This window comes from Stegostoma tigrinum, chromosome 25, assembly GCF_030684315.1.
Source record: "Stegostoma tigrinum isolate sSteTig4 chromosome 25, sSteTig4.hap1, whole genome shotgun sequence".
Lineage (NCBI taxonomy): Eukaryota > Metazoa > Chordata > Chondrichthyes > Orectolobiformes > Stegostomatidae > Stegostoma > Stegostoma tigrinum.
The window spans coordinates 46308115-46330038 of record NC_081378.1 but is presented as its reverse complement, the minus strand read 5'-3'; the positions used below and the strand labels follow the sequence as shown (position 1 = coordinate 46330038).

Sequence of the window (21924 nt, the reverse complement as noted above, 5' to 3'; positions counted from 1 at the left end):
TATAGATACGTCAAGAAAACACTGATTTTAGGAAAACCACTAGAGTTTTGTGGTATCCTACTGTTCAGCTGGAAGAAGGTCGTGACACAGTCGCAATGCTTTCTCTCTCTAAGCTAAAAGCTCTGGAATCAAGTGCTGTGCCAGAACTTGTTAGCCATGGGAAGGAAGATCATACGGTGATGCAACCAGTCGATTAAATAATAGGCTGTCTGTATATTCTAACACGCCTGATAACAGGCAGTAAGAGTGGGAGAGTTTCCTGATCAGCTATCCTGCAGATGACAATGGAAGCTCAACTGTGATGCTTCACCCCTAAATGTAGATCAACCCAATGGAAGTCCAAGGCTCAATCGTAGGAACGTAAAGGCAAGCCAATCAACAATAGATGATACAGTTTGAAGTACATCATTAGATATGTTAAAATTGAGAGACAGTTTCAACAAGGGGCCTGTAATAGATCAGATATGTACATGAAATAAATTGTCTGCTGGCGAGCATTGTGGCAAACTGCATAGATGAGCGCAAATGATAGGTTATAGAAGATTAAGGTGTGATCTCATTGAGGTATTTTGGATGAAGAAGGCTTTAATTGGGTAGGTAGAATGATATCTACTCACTGTTACATTGTACGAAATGCAGCAGCCCATTTGGGGACTGCTTCTCAGTCAGATGGTCGTAAGCTCAAGTCCCTTTCCAGGATTTGAACTCAGACTGACGCTCCACTGCAATACTGAGGAAGTGATGCAATGTTGAAAGTCCTGTTCTTTGGATGAGAAAATGATGTGAGACCATATCTATTCTCTTAGGTGGATTTAAAGTGACCCACAGACAATATGACAAGAGAGAGCATGGGAGTGATCCTACATGTTATGGTCAATATTTATGCCTCAATAAACATTTAAAAAATTAGAATATCTATCACATTGCTATCTTGTGGGAGATAGTAGGAACTGCAGATGCTGAAGAATTTGAGATAACAAAGTGTAGAGCTGGATGAACACAGCAGGCCGAGCAGGAAAGCTGACGTTTTGGGTCTGGACCCTTCTTCAGTAATGGGTGAGGGAAAGGGGGCTCTGAAATAAATAGAGAAGGTGGGGGCAGGCGGATGGTAGATTGATAAAGGAGCAGATAGGTGGAGAGGAGAGGGACAGGTCAAGGAGGCGGGGTTGGAGCCAGTAAAGGTGAATGTAGGTGGGGAGTTAGGGCGGGCGTTGGTCAGTCAAGGGAAGACAGACAGGTCAAGGAGGTGGGGATGAGGAGGTGGGGTGGGGGTTGAGGTGGGAGGAGTGGATAGGTGGGACAAAAGACGGATAGATCAGGGAGGCAAGGACAAGCTGGACTGGATTTGGGATGAGTTCGGGGGCAGGGGAGATTTTGAAGCTTGTGAAGTCTACATTGATACCATTGGGCTGCAGGGTTCCCAAGCGAAATATGAGTTGCTGTTCCTGCAACCTTCGGGTGACATCGTTATGGAACTGCAGGAGGCCCAGAACGGACATGCTGTTCAAGGAGTGGGCAGGGTAGTTGAACTGGTTCACGACTGGGAGACGCAGTCATTTGTCGCGAACCAAGCGGAGGTGTTCCACAAAGTGGTCTCCAAGCCTCTGCTTGGTTTCCCCGATGTGGAGGAGGCCACATCGGCTACAGTATACCACATTAGCAGATATGCAGGTGAACATCTGTTTGATATGGAAGGTTTTCTTGGGGCTTGGGATGGGGGTGAGAGGGGAGGTCTAGGGGCAGGTGTATGAGGAGTTCGAACAGTTCATTCACTTTACAAACACCTTCCACCCCAATCTTAAGTTCTCCTGGACCATCTCCGATACCTCTCTCTCCTTCCTGGACCTCTCTGTTTCCATCTCTGGCAACCACCTGCAAACCGATATCTATTTCAAGCCCACCAACTCCCACAGCTACCTAGAATACAGCTCCTCTCACCCACCTTCCTACAAAAGTGCCATCCCCTATTCCCAATTACTTTGCCTCCACCGCATCTGCTCGTGAGATGTGGCATTGCAGTCCTGGACATCCCAGATGTCTTCATTTTTCAAGGACCGCAACTTCCCCTCCACAGTAGTCGAAAATGCCCTCAACTGTGTCTCTCGTGTTTCCCGCAACTCATCCCTCACACCCCCTACTTGCAATAACAACAAAAGCAGAAGCCCCCACATCCTCATGTACCACCCCACCAACCTCCAGATTCAATGTATCGTACTCCGCCACTTCCGCCATCTGCAATCCGACCCCACTACCAAGGACATTTTTCCCTCCCCACCCTTATCTGCCTTCCGGAGGGATCACTCTCTCTGGGACTCCCTTGTTGCTCCACGCTCCCCACTAGCCCAACCACCCCTGGCACTTATCCCTGCAACTGCAGGAAGTGCTACACCTGTCCCTACACCTCCCCCCTCACCCCCATCCCAGGCCCAAGAAAACCTTCCACATTAAACAGATGTTCACCTGCACATCTGCTCATGTGGTCTATTTTATCCTCTGTTCCCGATGTGGCCTCCTCTACATCAGGGAAACCAAGCAGAGGCTTGGGGACCGCTCTGTGGAACACCTATGCTCGGTTTGTAACAAACGGTTGCGAGTCGCAAACCACTTCAACTACCCCTCCCACTCTTTGAACGACATGTCCATCCTGGGCCTCCTCCAGTGCCACCATGATGCCATCTGAAGGTTGCAGGAACAGCATCTCATTTCACTTGGGAACCCTGTAGCACAATGGTATCAATGTGGACTTCACAAGCTTCAAAATCTCTGCGCTCCTCATCTCAAAATCAGCCCAGCTTGTTCCTGCCTCCTTGACCTGTAAATCTTTAGTCCCACCTATCCACTCCTCCCACCCCACCTCCTACCTACTAGCCTCATTCCAGCCTCCTTGACCTGTCTGTTTTCCCTTGACTGATCAACCCCCATCCTAACTCTCCACCTACACTCACCTTTACTGGCTTCGTCCCCACCTCCTTGACCTGTACGTCTCCTCTCCACCTATCTGCTCCTTATCCATCTTCCATCCGCCACCCCCCCCCTCTTGATTTCAGAATCCCCTTCCCCTCCCCCATTTCTGAAGAAATGTGCAAACCCGAAACGTCAGCTTTCCTGCTTCTCTGAGGAGCTGCTTGACCTGCTTTACCACACCATGTTATCTCACTATCTTGTGGGAGCTAGGCAATTTGAATGTTGTATTTCTGACATTGCAACAGTGACTACACTACAAAAATACTTCAGCGCCCATTTAGTGCTTGGAGACTGTCTTGAGCATGAATGAAACTGTGTAAACACAAATATTTCTTCCTTTTTTTTTCCCCAGCATATCCCACCAACACTGGAGTCCTTAACTAGATCAACCTTCCTCTGCCTGTCAGCGTTAGGTGTGCTCTTGTACGTCACACCAATCTTCTTTACAGCTTTACTGCCCTTTATTGTTGCCTTTTATTTCATACAGAAGTACTTCCGGGTTGCCTCAAAGTAAGTAACATTCAAGGGTATAAGAATTTGAAACATTTTCTGAAGTAGGTCACGACTGAATCTCACTATTGTTAAAGATTTATGCAGTGAGTTGATATATAAGTTAACCTCGCTGAGAATGAGGTGCAGCTAGTTTTTGCATTGAATATGGCCCAAGTATTCCTGGTTCTTTAGTGTCAATAATTGAATAGATCCCCAGGGTGGCCCAGCCAAAACCAAGGACCTAACCCCAAATTATAGAATCAAGATCTTGCATTTCTGAAAGAACAAGGCAATTTTATGCCACCGTCACACTGCCTATGTCACAGTTTAATTCTGACACATTATGGATAGAAGAAAACAAAAATAACTTCATTACCATTAATACAAAGGAACACTTAACAATTAAAATCAAAAACTAAACCATGCTAAACACTCCATATTTGTTCAAAAAAATCTTTTAATTGTTGCTTTTGCCCACAAATAAGAGTGAAATTCTTACAAACCTTAACAAATTCAGAACAGATATTCTACCCTCTCCATGCCAATTGACCTTCCACCATGGCCTACCCTCCTCTAAGATCTGAACTCTAACTTTGCCTCTGCGGCCACAGTGTGACATCACTTCCTTAGCACAAACTGACTGTCCCCAATCTGGTGCAGGGTACCAGTTATTAAAAAGGGGTACAACAAAAGTTAGGTCAAAAATATAGCAGACTGGCATGTTTTGCCAAATGGCCTTGAACCCAATATTTACAGACTCAGAGGCAAGAGTGCTATCAATTAATCACCCACAAAATCACATGTGACCTGACATATAATTGTTGCTGAAAACTGTTCTGGGGCTACTCTTAAATTTCACTTTTTTTTCTGATGTGTTGATGCATTTATTCCAATCTCGATGGAAGTTAAAATCCTCATTAAAACCACTCTGCCTTTTGTAGATGCTTGCTTAATGTTTCCAGTACAAAATGACTTGCCAAGTTGTACAACTATAGATGGAAAGCCTTGTCCTGCCTAAACTCTCTCTTTCCAATTTGTGAAGGGATCTTCAGGAACTGGATGATAGTACGCAACTGCCTCTATTGTGCCATTTTTCTGAAACGGCAGAAGGGCTTACAACAATCCGTGCGTTCCGGTAAGACAGTAATTCCTAGTTCCGGGTAATTGTCCTGCATCACAATCTTCCTGTGTTGAATGCCATATTTGTTGTATGCTATAAACATCTTTGAATGACAGTGGCTCCAGATGTGTTAACGCTTACCTTAGCACTGAACATTGGTGCTGACCGGTGAATTGTCTACCTTGTGCAGCCAATAGCGGATGCCCTCATCAGCACTGAATAGGTACAGCATCAGCATGGTGAGTAACTCACCTTCTGACTCAAAGTCACATGTGACTCCCTGCTTGCCTGGATGGGGGCAGCCCCAGCAACACTCAAGAAGCTTGACACCATCTGGGACAAAGCAATCCACTTGTTTGATACTCTATCTAATACATACAACGTTCACGTACTGAATTGCTGGCGCACAGTTGTGGCAATGTATACCATCTACAGTAACTGTGCAAAGCTCACTTAAGCCCTTCCATGACACACAACCTCGACCACTTAGAAGGATAAAGGAAGCAGTTACCTGGGAACACCATCACCTCCAAGTTGCCCTCCAAACCACACACCCCATCCTGACTTGAAGGTTTATTGCCATTCCTCCAATGTCACTGGGTCAGAATCTTAAAGCTCCCTTCCTAATAGATTGTGGGTGTACCCACACTACACAGACTGCTATGGTTCAAGAAAACAGCTCACCACTAATTTCTTGAGGGCAAGTGGGCATGGCCAAAAAATGTTGACCTAGCCTGCGATGCCCAAGTCTGATGAATGAATAATTTAAAATGAGCTTATTAGCCAATTAATAGTCAAATTGAGGGCTACAGGTGGAAGGTCTGCCACCCTGCATTGATGACATCCCTGCCAACTGTAATATAGGAGGAAGGTTGGAGGTCAGCAGGGAGGCGGTGAACAGACCACCTACTTTATTTTAGGAGATGCTTTTCCCCTTGTTTAAATATGCTGGGGGGAGGGGTGTGGTGTGTTATTCATCCAACCCATAGGTGTGGCTGCATCTGTGGAGAGAAACAAAGCTAATGCTTTCGGTAGAAGCAGCAACATATCCCATCATATGCCAACCGTAGGATGTGCGCCAAACAGACAATGACTCAGGAAAATTGACTTTTAGTAGTCGTTCTGTGAAACACAAGGATAATTTTAAACCATGCAGGCTCTGTGTTTAGAAGTGGGAGAAATTAAAGTCAGAGTGAGTGTAATACAGCATGGAAACAGGCCCTTCGGCCCAAACTGGTCCGTGCTGACTATGGTGCCCACTCAACAAGTTCTAATTGCCTGCATTTGGTCCATATTCCCCTCCAAACACTTTCCATCCATGAACCTGCCCAAATGATTTTTAATCGTTGTTTTTGTGCCTGTCTCAACCACTTTCTCTGGCAGCCCATTCCAAATATGCACCACTTTCTATGTGAAGAAGTTGCTCCTCACATCCTCCTTAAATCTGACCTCTCTCACCTTAAATCTGTACACTCTCTAGTTTTCCATTCCCCATCCCTGGGAAAAAGACTACATGCATTCTTCCTTTCTAAGCCACTCATGATTTTATCCACCTCAGTAAGGTCACCGCTCATTCTCCTACATTCCAAGGAATAAATCCCAATCCTGGCCATCCTCTCCTCAGACCTCAGGCCTACTATTCCTAGCAACATCCTTGTAACTCCTCTTTGCACAGTTTCCAGTTTAACTATGCCTTTCCTGTAACAGGGGGAACAAAACTGTACATCATACTGCAAGTGTGGCCTCACCAATGACTTGTACATCTTTAATGTCCCAACTCCTTTATGCACTGCCTCGACCGAAGAAGGCCAGCATGCCAAATGCTTTGCTCACCACCCTGTCTACCTGTGATGCTGCCTTCAACCAACTATGTACTTGTACTCCTCAGTGTCTCTGTCCCACAATACTCCTCAGAACCTTACCATTCACTGTCTGACTCTGACTTCGGTTGAACTTTCCAAAGTCCAACACCTCACGCTTAGCTGTATTGAATTTCATTTGGCAATCCTCAGCCCACTTCCCCATCTGATCACCATCCCGCTGTAATTTTTGATAACTTTCACTGCTATCAGTGATACCTCTTAATGTTATATCATCCGCAAACTTACTAATCATGCCGTGTACATTCACATCCAGATCGTTTATGTACGTGACAAATGACAAAGGTCCCAGCATTGACCCCTGTGTCACAAAATGGGAAAAATGTATACGATATGCAGAAAAGCAAACTCTATTTTTGAACTCAATGAACTAAGTGAGTAAAACAATGTCTGAAAAATTATGGATGTAGTCAGTATATGGAGCTTAGTGAAACAGTAATCACAGAATGATTCAAAAATAAGGAATCTGGTTCTATTGCAGACATGAAACCAGGTTTAAGCAGCGTATGCTGGAGCTCACAGATGCCAACAACATCGCCTATTTGTTCCTGTCAGCAGCTAACAGATGGTTGGAGGTCAGAACGGTATGAAGGGAGAGATTTATACTCTTAAAAGTGTTCACAATTGCAAGTACCCTAACAAATGGTGTGAGAAGCTTTGGGAATTGAAAGCCAATGTTACAGAGTTTAAAAATAGCGCGGGCTTCCTTTTATGTCTGTGCAGACATCATTGCTCAAGTCAGTGAAAATTTGCCCAGCAACCATCCATATTGTTCTCTGTTCTCAGTTACAAATCATCAAACTAGTTTTTAGTGCAAATATAAAGTGTAAATTTACTTAAGGATGCTTTGTTTTCTTCAAAGGATGTCAAGGTCAATGATAGGTGCTTTCTCTTCACGCTGATCATTTCAAGCATGAATTTATCAAGAGATGATGTAAAATATGTGTTGTGCACCACTGAAACTTCAGACCCCAACAATACTGATCATGACTCAATGTTACCACAAGGGAGAATTTCAAACAAAATGTTTGCTGTGCCAAGTATAGCTATTCTTCTTTTGATTATAATGAACAGCTATAAAGTGTGCTTTTATTTAATCTTATTTTTGAAGTATCGAGGTTTTAGATCTAGGCAGCTTGAGGAATTCTTTCTCCATGTATTAATTGCTGCAATTTGAAGGACTACATATTTGTAGCACTCTGGAATGAGCTGCCAGAGGAAGTGGAGGAGGCTGGTACAATTACAACATTCAAAAGGCGTCTTGATGGGTACATGAATAGGAAGGGTTTAGAGGGATATGGACCAAAACCTGACAAATGGGACTAGATTAAATTAGGATATCTGGTCGGCATGGTCAAGTTGGACTGAAGGGTCTGTTTCTGCACTCTACAACTCTGTGACTGAAGGCAAATTCTTGTCAATAATCATTTGGTAGAAGAAGACTAGAGAGTCACTTAAAAAAAACTTCATATTTTAGTGAAACTTTTGTCTTTCATTCATCAAGCAAATTCACAAGGAATAACAAAGTTAAAGGAAAACAACATTTATACTGTATGAGAGGTGAGTGGCCAATTAGTTAGCAAATGGTCTCTGATTGGAGAGGTGTTGCCTTGGAGAATGCACCAGTTAATGATGGCTGACAGTTAACAGTTATGTTTTGTTTGAATTTTAAACCAAGTAAGTTGACTCTGGTCATGTCCTAAGAAATGGATCATGAAATGGCTATTATCTATACCCATTCCTTACCAACATTTTCTTTGGTTGACAATGCATTGTGTCGGTATTAGTTTAATAATGGCTACATTATGTGACTATAGAAGCCAATTAATCTGCAATTAATAGATTAGCTATTACAGGAATACTTCTTAAAGCAGTGGAACGGTATTAAGTAAGAGATGTGTCCTCAACATCGAGTAGTGGACGATGAGGCATTAGACTGATTCCTGGAAGAGGTTGAGGAAACTAGTCTATATTCTCGAGAGACAGAAAGCGTTTATACAAATAAATCAGGGGTCTGCCATTTTTTACAAGTGGAACACATCTCTAAGTCAGCAGGTTATGGGTTACTATCTCACTCTGGAACTTGGACACAGGACCTGGGCTGAAGAGGTGCATTTCCGAAGGTGTCTCCTTTAAAACGGGGTATCAAACCAAGACAACGACCTTCCTCTCCTGTTGGATCTAAAAGCTCCTAGCACTATTTGTAGAAGACCTCCCCAGGTGTCCAACTAATGTTTATGCCTTTACTAGCCTCACAGAAACCAATTAATCTGATTTGTTACTGACAACAAAAAATGCTGGAGATCAAAGTGGGTTAGGCAGCATCCATGGAGAGAAAGCAAGCTAATGTTTTGAGTTTAAATGACTTCATCAGAGCTAAAGTGTGTGTGGGGGAGTAGCATTTATGCAATAGTTGGGAGGTGATGTTGGAGTGTTGGTCTGGGGGGGGGGCGGTGAAGAAAGGATGTTGATAGTTCAGATTAAGTGCTCAGAACGTGAGAATGGCAGAACAGTGGTGTGTCCAACTGCCAGCCTGGAAAGAACAGACAATTTTGCTGGGGTTGGGGGAGGGGAATCCTTTATCCTGCAGCACTCCAACCACCCCGTTCTACCACCACCCCCAAACACACAACTACTGCATAAATGCTTCACTTCAACTCTGATGAAGAATCATCTAGACTCGAAACATTAGCTTGATCTCTCCATGGATGCTGCCTGACCCACTGTGATCCCCAGCATTGTTTGTTTTTGGTACAGATTCTAGCATCTACAGTAATTTTCTCCATCATCTGATTGTTAGTTTATTGCTGTTTCCAGAGCTGGCTGTGTGCAACTTGGGGTCCCATTGCTTACTTTGCAACAGGGACTACACTTACAATAAATGTATAATGTTGACTATAACATACTCTAGGTCATTGTGAGCCCATGAAACTTTCTGTCAAAATGCAAATACTTTTGTTCCCTGTGGAAAACAGCTGCCTTCCGTCAAAGGGAGGCTTTGTGAGAGCCAACACTAATGGTTCTGTAAAAACCAAAAGAACTGTGGATGCTGTAAGTCAGGAACAAAAACAAAGTTGCTGGAAAAGCTCAGCAGGTCTGGCAGCATCTGTGGAGGAGAAAATAGAGTTAACATTTCAGGTCCGGTGATGGTTCTGTGCTGATGAGGAACATTAAATGCATCCTGCCCCTGCACTGGAATAAGCATGCACTCCTGCTCACTGTTGCCTTGATTCACGTCGTGTGTCCATCTCAAACAGGTTACTTTCTCTAGGATAGATGTTCATATCACAGATTCTCAGAATTGTTACTGTGCAGAAGGAGGCCATTCATCCCATCATTCCTGCATTGGCTTTTCACATGAGCACTGTTACCTTGTACCAATCTTCAGTTTTTTTTCTCCTTGCATTCCCTTGCGCATCATTTCTGTCCAAATAATCATCCAATGCCCCTTTTGAACGCCTCAGTTGAACCTGCCTGTACCACATTTCCAGGCAGTGCATTTGTACTCTAACTACTTGTTGTGTGGAAATGTCTTTTTTTATGTAACAAACTGGTAAACAACCTGCACTGGCTCTGCACACCACTTTTTAAACCTATATCTTCCCATTCTTGTTCCATTTAGGAACAGCAACGGTTTCTCCCTATTTAATCTGTCCAGCCTGCTCATTACTTTGAAAACCTTTATCAAGTCTCCTCTTAGCCTTCTTCTCTCCAAGGAGGACGGTCCCAATCTCTTTAATATATCCTCATACCTGAGATTTTCTCATTCCTGGGAACATTCTTGTAAATTGCTTCTACACTGTCTCCAATGTGTTCACATTCTTCCTACAATGTGGCACACACAAGTGCACACAACACTGAGATCTAACAAGTGTCTTAAATAAATTCAACATAGCTCCCCTTATTAAGAAAGCTAAGGATACCGTATGCCAGTGGATCCCAAATATCTCAGTATCATGGCATATTTCAATGAGATAAGCAGTTCCATGGTACATCCGCTCTTTTTCAGCTGAATTGATTGCTCATAAACATCATATTTACTTGCATATACTCTGGTTACAGTTTTACTCAAGAGGTTGGCAAATAGTGAATACAACAAACTAAAGAAGGACCAACACATTCATATTTCAAATCCACCAGACACTATTTATTTGTAACTATTCATCGACTTACATCTGTTTCAAACACTGCACGCTTCAGGGGTCTGAATTTTGCAAATAACATTTCAAATTAGTAACAATATTTTTCAAAGATATACTTTTAGTAAATAATCGATCTGATATATAACTGAAGTGAAATGGATCAGAGCAAAATAAAATGCACAGTCAGGTAAATTGCATTTTTAGGGTTAGCGGGAAATCTGTGCTAACTGTAGACCGCTTCTCACATTACAGTAAACTGATATCATCTTCTTGTTGATTTGAATAGGACTATCTTGGTGCTTACATTGTCCTCACTGCAGCTCTAGCTACCATAACATATTCCCATTACTATGGTCTTTCATCTGGTTTTGTGGGATTTGGTCTGACCTATGCATTAACAGTAAGTAGACCCAGTTTGCCTTTGTCAATAATAGACACTAATAGATAATGATATCAATATATTAAGGAGAACAGCTAATTGGTGGAATGTTGGCTTCTATGATTCTTACTCATTCCCAATTACAAAGGCTTCACCATTGCCACTATGCTTTCAGTTCTAGAATTCCCATTCCCACTCTTCTCTGCCTCTCTGCCTAACTCTCTCTTTTTAACCCACGCCCTTTAGAACAAGCTGTTAGTAGTATAATCTAATATCTCCTGAAGTGACTCAATGTCATATTTTATGAACTACCTTTGGATATTTCATTACATTAAAGATACAAGTTACTGTTATTAGCTGTGAAGCACTTTGGATTGTCCTAAAAGTCATTATTTAAATGATTTTTTTTTCTTTGCATAGGTTTGTAATTACCTTAATTGGGTAGTGAGAAATCTCGCTGATTTGGAAGTGCAGATGGGAGCTGTGAAGAAGGTGAACAGTTTCCTGAACATTGAAAGTGAAAATTATGAAGGAACCATCGGTATGATTTACAGATACAATCCATCCCTTGGAATATAAGCCTAGAAGTAAAAAGAAATAGCTGATAGAACTGTATCGAAGGGTCTAGGCCCGAAACGTCAGCCTTCCTGCTCCTATGACGCTGCTTGGCTTGCTGTGTTCGTCCAGCTCTACACCTTGTTATAGCTGATAGAACTGTACCTGTTCCAGTTTACAGTAATGCTTTATTTAGTTATACATAAAAATGAACTTCACAAAAATTGATCTATGTTGATATTCTGAGATGTATAAACATTAAGCACATCAGGTAAAATGTTACAATAGTAGTAATGCTGAAAATAATTCTTTTGGCATTCTGATTGGCTTGTTAGAAATAGCAGAATCTTGCTAATTTGACAATTCTTTATTTGTGAGGATAGTTAATGGGAATTTGGGGCTGCTTCAGCTAGAGGGCTTCACAATTCCATCCTTGCCTATTTCTCACTTGGTTGCTCTTTCTAGCAGTCTCTGGATACTAACCAGCAGTAGTAACTCAGTAATGTCTTCTATTCCACCCTAGCCTTACATCTGTTCCAATTGACCGCTGTACACGGGACAGTGATCAGATATAACAAAGTATGGAGCTAGATGAACACAGCAGGCCAAGCAGCATCGGGCCTAGACCCTGTGTTCCTAAGATGCTGCTTGGCCTGCTGTGTTCATCCAGCTCCACACTTTGTTATCTTGGATTCTCCAGCATCTGCAGTTCCCATTATCTCAGGGATGAGATATGATGCTCTCTAAGTCAATGTGGTTTAATTTTCCCACTGACAAACAAATTTATCAGCTGTCTGAATTTCTATAGCTACTGTATATCACACAAGATCAATTCTTGCTTGGACTTCCCTTGTATAAGGGGGAAAATTTCATAATTCCATGCCCAGAGAGGAACCCCTTTCCCAAGGAGACAGTACAGTAACAGTTCCAAGAAAAAGTAATCTTGGATTTGAAACGATAACTTTGTTTCTCTCTCCACGGATTCTGCCAGATCTGCTGAGTTTCTCCAGGACATTATTGTTTTCATCTTAGATTTCAGACATCTCATTACTTTGCTTTTAATACAATATGACAACACAGTCCACTGTATATTCGGAGATGGTACCTATGTTAAAGTTGTACAGAGTTCTGGTCACACCCTCTCTGGAATAATGCATGTTTCAGTTCCAACGAACCTCAGAAAGGATATGTATTCCTCGGAACAGCGATGCACAACAGATGATTCTGGAGCCAAAAAGGCTAAATTCTGAGGTAGACCGATAAACTAGGCTTGAATTCACTTATGTATTGTAGATTAAAAGGTAATGCAGTTGTACTGTTTAATGTTAAAAGCTTCTAATTTTCCCATGATATGCGATGGTACCAAAAAAGGGTAAAATCGGAAATATTACATTGCTGTTCACAAACACTGAGGCAGATAAAGGCCACATTGGGAAGATTTTAGGACAGTATTACTGAAGAAAATCAATAGCAACTTGTTAACTCTCGGTTTCTCACAGGACAGAACTTCAGCAGCAATATGGAGATGAAAGAAATAATGAATCATCGAATGATCTAACATAACTCTCACTCCTACACACTTATCAGTGAAAATAGCATCCGTTCATTAAAGCCATTCAGAACTTTTAAACCTCCTCATATGGTTAACCTCTTGTGAAAACAGATGCTACAAATCAGATAGTGAGGCAGACCATAATGAAATGCAGTAAGACCGAGACGATATCCAGGCTTGAGCTGAAAAGTGGCAAGTAATATTCAGACCCCACACAAATGCAATGACCATCTCTAACAAGTAAGAGTTTACCATTACCCCATGACATTCAATGGCATTACCATCACTCAATGCCCACATTTTTGGCTGCAAGAGGGTTGCGGAAGGGGGGATGCAGATGTCACCATTCAATCAAAACTTTGTGTTAACCATATAAATACAGTGGCTACAAGAGCAGGTCAGACACTAGGAAGCTTGTAATGAGTAAGTTGCCTCCTGACTCCCCAAAGCCTGTCCACCATCTACACAGTACAAGCCAGGAGTGTGATGGAATACTCCCCACTTGGCTGGACGAGTGCAGCTCAAACAACATTCAAGAAGCTTGACACCATTCAGGACAAAGCAGTCCGCTTGATTGGCATCACATCCACAAGCATCCACTTCCTCCACCAATAGCAGCAGTGTGTACCATCTACAAGATAGAGTGCAGAAACTCACCAAGGCTCCTTATACGTCGCCTTCTAAATACACTTCCATCTTGAAAGACAGAAGTAGCAGACACATGGGAACATCACCACCTACAAGATCCCCTCCAAGTCACACATCATTCAGACTGAAAAATTGACTGTCATTTCCCTAGTGCTAGTAGGTCAAAATTCTGAAACTCCTTTCTGAACAGCATTGTGGGTCCACCTATACCTAAACTACAGCAGTTCAAGAAGGCAGCTCACCACCACCTTCTCAAGAGCAACTAGGGATGGACAATAAATGTTAATCAACCAGTGAGCCTGTATCCCATGAATGAATTATTTTAAAAACAGGTATTGTTCTCGGTGCAGTGGGCTTATTTTTGAAACTTATCTCTCGCAATTTGCTGGAAATTTTACAGATCTATAAACAAGAAAGAATCACACTGGGACCTTTGACAATTATAAATTATGTCACTCAGTCTGTGGGTGTTGGTTATCACCTGCAATTTCTCTTATGGCAAGTTCTAGAAAGTGTGTGCACTTTCCTGAGCAAGGGCAGGGAAGGTCAGTAGGTAAGTTATTCTGAAGTGCTTATATGTGACTTGATTTAGAATAAGTAACAATGGATGGAAGCCAGGTCCTAAGATCTTTTTAAAAAAAGGCCTAAACTACCAATACCTGTTTGAGATTAAATGTAAATTTTACATCTTGACTTTCCACATAGACCCATCCCAAGTCCCAGAAGACTGGCCGCAGCAAGGAGAAATAAAGATTCAGGATCTCTGTGTTCGATATGACCCGGCTCTCAAACCTGTTCTTAAACACGTCAAAGCCTACATCACACCAGGTCAGAAGGTAATTAAGAGAGTCTTACAAATCGTATTGTTTAATGGTCCTTGTAAGAGTTGGATAAATGTTGCAAACTTATTGTAGACAATGGGGCAGGCACAGCACTCCACAGGAAAATAGAAATGAGAGGGAATCTCGTACATCAACCAGGTAATACCAACAGCCTAACAATTAAAGAAATTTCAAATTCAAAACTCACATTTGGCTTCTATCTCACTGGTTCTCAAATACTGTTGCTCTACAAGACTTATGTTAATTTTCATATCAGAGGTATAGGATGTCACTTTTTTGTTGAGTTGTGTTAGTGTGCTGTGTTGGAGCTACAGACAAACAGTACTGGTAGCTGCTTATTTTGACAGGCTTTGAGGAGTATAGCTAGAAATTCACTTTTATCATTAGTACAGCTGTCAATAATCAGGAAGCATAAATTTAAGGTAAGATGTAGAAGAGTAAAAGAAGAATTGAGTAATAATTTTCTCACTGAGAGAATCTGAAACCCACTGCCTGAAAGGGTGGTTGAGGCAGAAACTCTTGTAACATTGAAGCAGTATTTAGATATTCATTTGTGTTGTATATTCATATGGGTCATGAGCTGAAAAATGGGGATAATGTAGTCAGATCTTTGTGGATTAGCATGGATGTAAAGGCCCAAATGACCTCTTGTGCTGTAAACATCTATAACACTGTGAAAAGGTTATCAATCACAATCCCACAGATGGTAGCTTCGCATCACTGGCTCCACAGACAAGCACACACATCAGATGTCTGAACCTCTGATTCCTCTTGGACTGAGCAGGGTTACAATTGCAACAACACATCGTCAGTAGGGTTAAACTGACTTGTCTCATGACATTCTAGCATGAAAAGCTGAGCAATTTACCCTATACTCTCTGAACTTGACAACAATGAGAGGTGATCTCATTGAAACACAACAAGATGCTGAAAGGGCTAAAAAGGATATGTGCTCCTAAGATGCTGTGTTCATCCAACCCCCCCCCCCCCCCCCCCCACACACACACACACACACACACACTTTGTTATCTTGGATTCTCCAGCATCTGCAGTTCCCATTATCTCTGAAAGGATAGATGCCGTCAGGTTGTCTCCCTGCCTGGATAGGCTAGAAATGGGCACAGTTTCAGGATAAGGGGAAGATGATTTTGGATTGAACAAAGGAGAAATTTCTTCACTCAAATGGTAAATCTTTGGAATTCAACAGATCCAACAACATCCCAGAGGGCTGCAAATGCAATATCAATATATCTATTTAATACTAACATGGAGAATGTTTGGCTTCTAAAGGAATCAAGGGATATGGGGAGTATATGAAAAAGTGGATTTGAGGCTAAAAGCCAGCTTTGAATTCTGTCTTTCATCATTTTTCCACACACTGACCCTTTTATATTTGCACATTGTCCCTTGCTGCCGCACTCTGGTTATCATTAGCCACCTCACATCCCTGCAGTATGCCTTGTTGTTCCCCCTTCCAAATTTCACCTCACATGAATCTTCCAGTTAGCCCCAGCCAACTATTCAGTTTAAAGCACACTCTGCAACCCCATTAAGACAATTTTCCAAAGTTTCTGGTCCCTACATAGCTGAGCTTTCTCTTCCCCTGTACTGGTGCCAGTGTCTCATCAACGCCTATCATTACAATCCTTACAATGCAGAAATAGGCCATTTGGCCCACTTAGTCTACACCAAACGTCCAAAGATCATCCCACTCAGACCCAATCCCCTCTCTCCCTGTAACCACAGCTAATCTACCCGGCCTGCACATCCATGGACACTATGGACAATTAACATGGCCAATCCACCCAACCTGTACGTCTTTGGACTGTGGGAGGAAACCCACGCAGACAAAGGGAGAAAGTGCAAACTCCACACACAGTCACCCAAGGCTGGAATCAAACCCAGGTCACTGGTGCTGTGAGGCAGCAGTGCTAACCACTGAGCTGCCGTACCACCCAAATTATTTCTCTTAAATCTATTTTTCAGCCATGTATTCAACTCCCTGATCATATTTACTCAGTGCCAATTCTCCCATAGCTCAGGTAAGATTCTGGAGATCATTATCTCTTATGCCATTTATGTATATTAACTTGAATCAAAAGAGACATGTCTCTTGAGGGACTTGGGTTCAAACTTCTCTAAAACCATGTTGATTATAAAGCGTCTAATGGTGGAGGTTTTGTTCAGTGCAAACAATGTTGACGGTTACTTGGAGAGCTGAACAAAAATGGATTTCCAAACATCTCTGCACTTATTCAGACACTGAACAAAGGCATATACTTGGTTTTCAGCCAGTAGTGGTTGGTGTTGTGGAAAGCATACAAGGGTTTAATGATGTATTTAAAAGACATAAAAATAAAAGCATTAGAATACAGCTCTGAATTTCCCATGATCTTGGTAAAGATCCCACTCTGTGTATTGTTACTTCCAATGGTTAATCTTTGCAAAGCATGCCAGTTATTTTCACTGCACTCTCTTGCCCTTAAATATCAGGATTTAGTTGTGACAGGACAAACAACTTCAAAGCAGTCATGGCAGAAAAAAAAATAGATACCAGTCCAGATGACTGATGGATCAAAATCCTGGAATTCCATCCCTAACAGCATTGTTGGTATATCTATACCATATTTACTGGCTTCTCAAGGGCAAATTATGGTGATTATTAACAAGGTCTGTCAGGTGTACCTCACAGAAAATGAGTTCCCTGATTGGGATTGTTAACCTGGGACAATCAGGGAGCCTTGGCTGACAGATATAAACAAGAGTGTCAGGGGTTCTGTTCACTCTGAGAGCTGGCTCAGAGGGAGCTGGATCAGCATCAAGTACTCTCTATATGTACATAAGGGTGACTTGGTGATGGGATACTAGCCTCTATGGAGTTATTTCACAAATAGGGATGGAATGGACAATAAATTCTGGCCCAGCCAGCAACACCTACATATCATGAATGAGTAGTAACAGAATAACGTGGGTTTTAACCATATCTCACATACTAATCTAAAGGGGCCAATAATGGTTGCACCAACAATGATAATAGCAGATAACTTGGTTTAGTGACATTCATTGAGGGATAAAAAAATGTAGAAATGCACCATGGGATCCTTTTCATCTGTGTAAAAAGGCATAAGGAAACTCAATCTGATCCCCATCTTAAAAGCTGTACCTCTGACAGTGAAGTATTCCCCTGTAATGCACAGAATGTAGTGACAGCCAGACGGACTTCTGCCTAGACTTGAGAGTTATACCCACTGAGGAGATTAAGTCAGATTTTTTTTTTAACTTGCCATATTTTCTCAGAACATTTTGAAATAATTTTTTTTCCCATCTTGTCTATTTGCAACCAAGCAAGGTTCTCTGTGTTTAACTTCTTCAGCATAAAAGTCAAGGTCGACACTCCAGTACAGTACTAATGGTGTGCTGCATTGTTGGAGATGCCGTCTGTCAGAGAAAGTGATGAACTTGGGCCCCATCTGCCTTTTCAGGTGAAAACAAAAGTTCCCATTGCACTATTTCAATTAAAAACACAGTTCCAGGAATTCTGGCCATATTTGTGCTTCAGTCAACATCACTAAGAACAGAGTATTCAGTCCTTATTTTGTGTAAATTGCAGAGTGTTTCCTATACTGAAAACACTTGAAGGTTATTTCCTGGGTTGTAAAGTACTTATAGACATCCGGAGATAGTGAAAATGATACATAAACATAAGTCTCTCTTTTGATAATGTCAGATGCAGTATAGAAAAGATTCTGCCTCACAATACAGAAAGGAAACGAGTGACATCCATCAATGGAATTCACTGAGCGTTCAACATCACTAAAATATAAAATTCCTTTCTTCACTCTATTCACAGTTTTGCCATTTGTTACTCTTTATGATAAATTTTAATTTTTTGTGCATTATTTATCCTGATCCACAGTCTTCCAACAATTATTGTTTTCATTCACTAGAAATTGATTTTAATAATAGTGGCTGAAGGCTATAAGTCAGGATATAAGAAAATGATTGTCCACGTTCCCCGCTGCATAATTAGAATGTCTATTTGCTCCACTGAACATGCGTTAATCAAAATATTATACAGCTGATTTTCTACTTAATAATTCATACATTTGATTCAGTCCATTTGACACAAATAAAGAAACAATTGTTTGCATATATATGTGTGTGTTGTATTTGTTTTCCAGGTTGGGATATGTGGGCGCACCGGCAGTGGAAAATCTTCCCTGTCGCTGGCTTTCTTCAGGATGGTGGATATATTTGAAGGTTAGTCCAGCCACTAGTGCTGCAGTCTGCCAGTGCTGCAAACCAGTAAAATTTTTTGTAAACCCCTTATTACTGCGAGAAAGCACAACATTATCTCAGTCACTGGTTTACAGCTTAGGTGGTAGTCATTTAGTAGTTGCAATTTATGATTAAATGATTTCTCTTTCTGACTGTCCGTCCCTGATGTCAATTCCCAATTGAAGAGTATAAGGGTTCCATCAATCTGTAAAGTATATGAGTCTCTTAACTGGTAAAAGATAAACAAATGGCTCAAATAGCAATGAACTCAAGAATGACGTTGAACTCTGAACAAAACATAACTCATTGTGCTTTTAACTTTGTGCTTTATAATTATATAATAGGTAAAATCATCATTGATGGAATAGATATCAGCAAGCTCCCTCTTCATACTCTTCGCTCAAGACTTTCCATTATTTTGCAAGACCCTGTTCTTTTTAGTGGATCCATTCGGTAAGCAAGCTCTTGGCTGCAATGCTGGCTCCACAGTGTTCTATGCTTAGTCTTGGACAGCAGCCCAGAATATGCTTTAAATAGGAATAGCTCATCTGCTCAGCTGCTATATGTCAAATTGAACCTCGCAGTTTACATTAAGCACAGAATCTCATTGCAGTGGAAATGCTGAATGTCAGAGAGTTGAGAAGAAATTTGAATGTAAGAACTGAGTACACTTGCAATTCCTTAGCCCTTTTTTGAGTATCTCACAAAGACAGGATTCTCCCACCTAATCACAGTAATCTTGCGTGTAATAGCCTTTCTATCAGGGGTCCTAAAATCTCTGTCACTCTGACCATGATCTTGAACCATGGTCATTAATTAAGTGCAAGTCTAAGCACGGATGGAGATTTGCCAGAGGAACTGAAAGTCATCCTCCTGCTGTTAGTACAGAACAAGAGGGCAAAAAAATTATTCATGGCAGATAAGAATGCTATTCTCTTAAACAGAATAGGTATGGATGACTCTCTGATATGAAAAGTACATTCAATGTGGAGATGTAGCAAGTTGTTGGATTAGCAGGCAGGCCATGCATCAATTTTCTTATAATTCTCAGTAGAATTTCTGCACCATTATCCATTGTAAAGGATACACATTGAAATTCATAAATTGCGCAGTTTAATTTCAATTTTATGACATGTATTAAGTGCAGAATGCTTAAGGAACCTATTTTTACAAAATTCACAACAGTAGGATTTTTGTCACTTCATATTTGATTCTAATTGATAAGAAATTGAGAATTGAAATCAAGAACTCAGTAATGATTTGTATTGTATAATTATTGAGAAAGTATATGAGATAGACTTTGTTAGACTCAGAAGTGAACAGCATGGAAACAGATCCTTTGGTCCAACTTGTCCATGCTGACCATATATTCTAAATTAAGTTAGTCCCATTTGCCAGCATTTGACCTATATTGCTCTAACACTTCCTATTCATGTACCTATCCATTTGCCTTTTAAATGTTGAAATTGTACCAGCCTCCACCACTTCCTCTGGCAGCTCATTCCATAAATGTACCACCCTTGGTATTAAAATTACCCCTTAGGTCCCTTTTAAAAATTTCCCTCTCACCTTAAACCTATGCCCTGAGGAAAAGACCTTGACTATGCACCCCATCCATGCCCCTCATGATTTTATTAACTTCTGTATTGCAACCCCTCAGCCTCCAACACTCCAGTCAAAATACTCCAGCCCTATTCAGCCTCTTCCTATAGCTCAAACCCTCTAACTGTGGCAACATCCTTGTAAATCTTTTCTGAACCCTTTCAAGTTTCACATCTTTCCTATAGCAGGGAGACCAGTTTTGAATGCAGGATTCCAAAACTGGCCGCAACATGACCTCCCAACATGCAATGACCAATAAAGGCAAGCATGCCAAACACTTGCATCACTACCCTGTTTACCTGCGATCACTCTCCAGGAACTATGAACCTGCACCCCATGGTTTCTTTGTTTAACAACACTCCCCAGAACCTTACCATTAAGTATATAAGTCCTGCCCTGATTTTCCCTACCAAAATGCAGCATCTCACATTTATCTAAATGAAACTCCACCTACCATTCCTCGGCCCATTTGCCTATTTGATCAAGGTCCCATTGTACTCTGAGGTAAATTTCTTCGCTGTCCACTACACAACCAATTTTCTTTGTTATCTATTTTGCTATCTAGTGATTGCAATGGACTTAAATCCTGGCCTGTGATTGCAGTGTTAACTAGTTCATCTCATTTTCCCAGAATGCAATCAGCTTAAGTTTCCTCAAAAATTCTGGCAAAGGGTATGTGTGACGTATGTCCCTAAGATGTGTGTAATCTTTCTATTACCCTATAATCTAATCACACTGGCCAAAATATGGAGGAAATTTAGCACCAACTAGTAAGAAACTGATTGATTAACCTGGCCAAAAAAAAAGCCTTTTTAACCCAGAAACAGACATGCAGGTCTAGAAGTCACTCCAGGGATGATGCTGTACAGATGCTTAATGTGTTTTCCTGAGAGAAGTCTGCCATTATAATGATGCTGTTAACTTATTTTGAATAATGGAATTTAAAATAATGAGGGAAACGTCAGGAAAATGAAGCAAATATTCACAATTTCATCATACAAGATAATTTTGTAACCAGAGGCGATTGTGCAAAGTGGCTGAAAAAAGAAATGAAGACTTATTTACAAAGCACCTTTCATGATCAAGTGATGTTCGAAACACTTCACAGCTTGTGAGATATTTTGAAATGTGGTCTCTGTTATAAAGTAAAAAAACATGGCAGTCAATTTTTCACTGAAAAGTTCCACACAAAGCAATGTTATAATGACCATGCCATCTGTTTATGTGATGTTGTTTAATTATGTACAATAATAAAAAAAAACATTGTTGTATAAAAAGAAAGAACCTATTCCTTTGAATAAGGTCCGATTACATCTGAGTACTGTAATCTAATTATTTTGTGTACTCTAATCCATCCCTTGCCAAAATATTACATTTGATTTGTGCAATGCTACGAAAAACTGACTAGTAGGTCAAGCTAATAATCAGCTGTAATACTCAAAAATTTGTTATGCTTGAAGAATACATAAA

At 41.2% G+C, this 21924-nt stretch overlaps 1 protein-coding gene across 5 annotated transcripts in view; it reads left to right on the top strand.

Annotated features, from left to right (window-relative positions):
• Positions 1–21924, top strand: part of abcc9 (ATP-binding cassette, sub-family C (CFTR/MRP), member 9) — a 189636-nt gene that overhangs the window by 151544 nt on the left and 16168 nt on the right. For 4 of the 5 annotated variants that reach the window (XM_048554004.2, XM_048554003.2, XM_048554007.2 and 1 more), the window contains 8 exons: positions 3317–3474; positions 4499–4591; positions 6938–7040; positions 10885–10998; positions 11398–11518; positions 14438–14568; positions 18756–18834; positions 19197–19305. In XM_048554004.2, the coding sequence (XP_048409961.1) occupies positions 3317–3474; positions 4499–4591; positions 6938–7040; positions 10885–10998; positions 11398–11518; positions 14438–14568; positions 18756–18834; positions 19197–19305 (908 nt within the window). The remainder of the gene's footprint in view (positions 1–3316; positions 3475–4498; positions 4592–6937; positions 7041–10884; positions 10999–11397; positions 11519–14437; positions 14569–18755; positions 18835–19196; positions 19306–21924) is intronic. The other variant, XM_048554006.2, reaches the window with a different exon arrangement.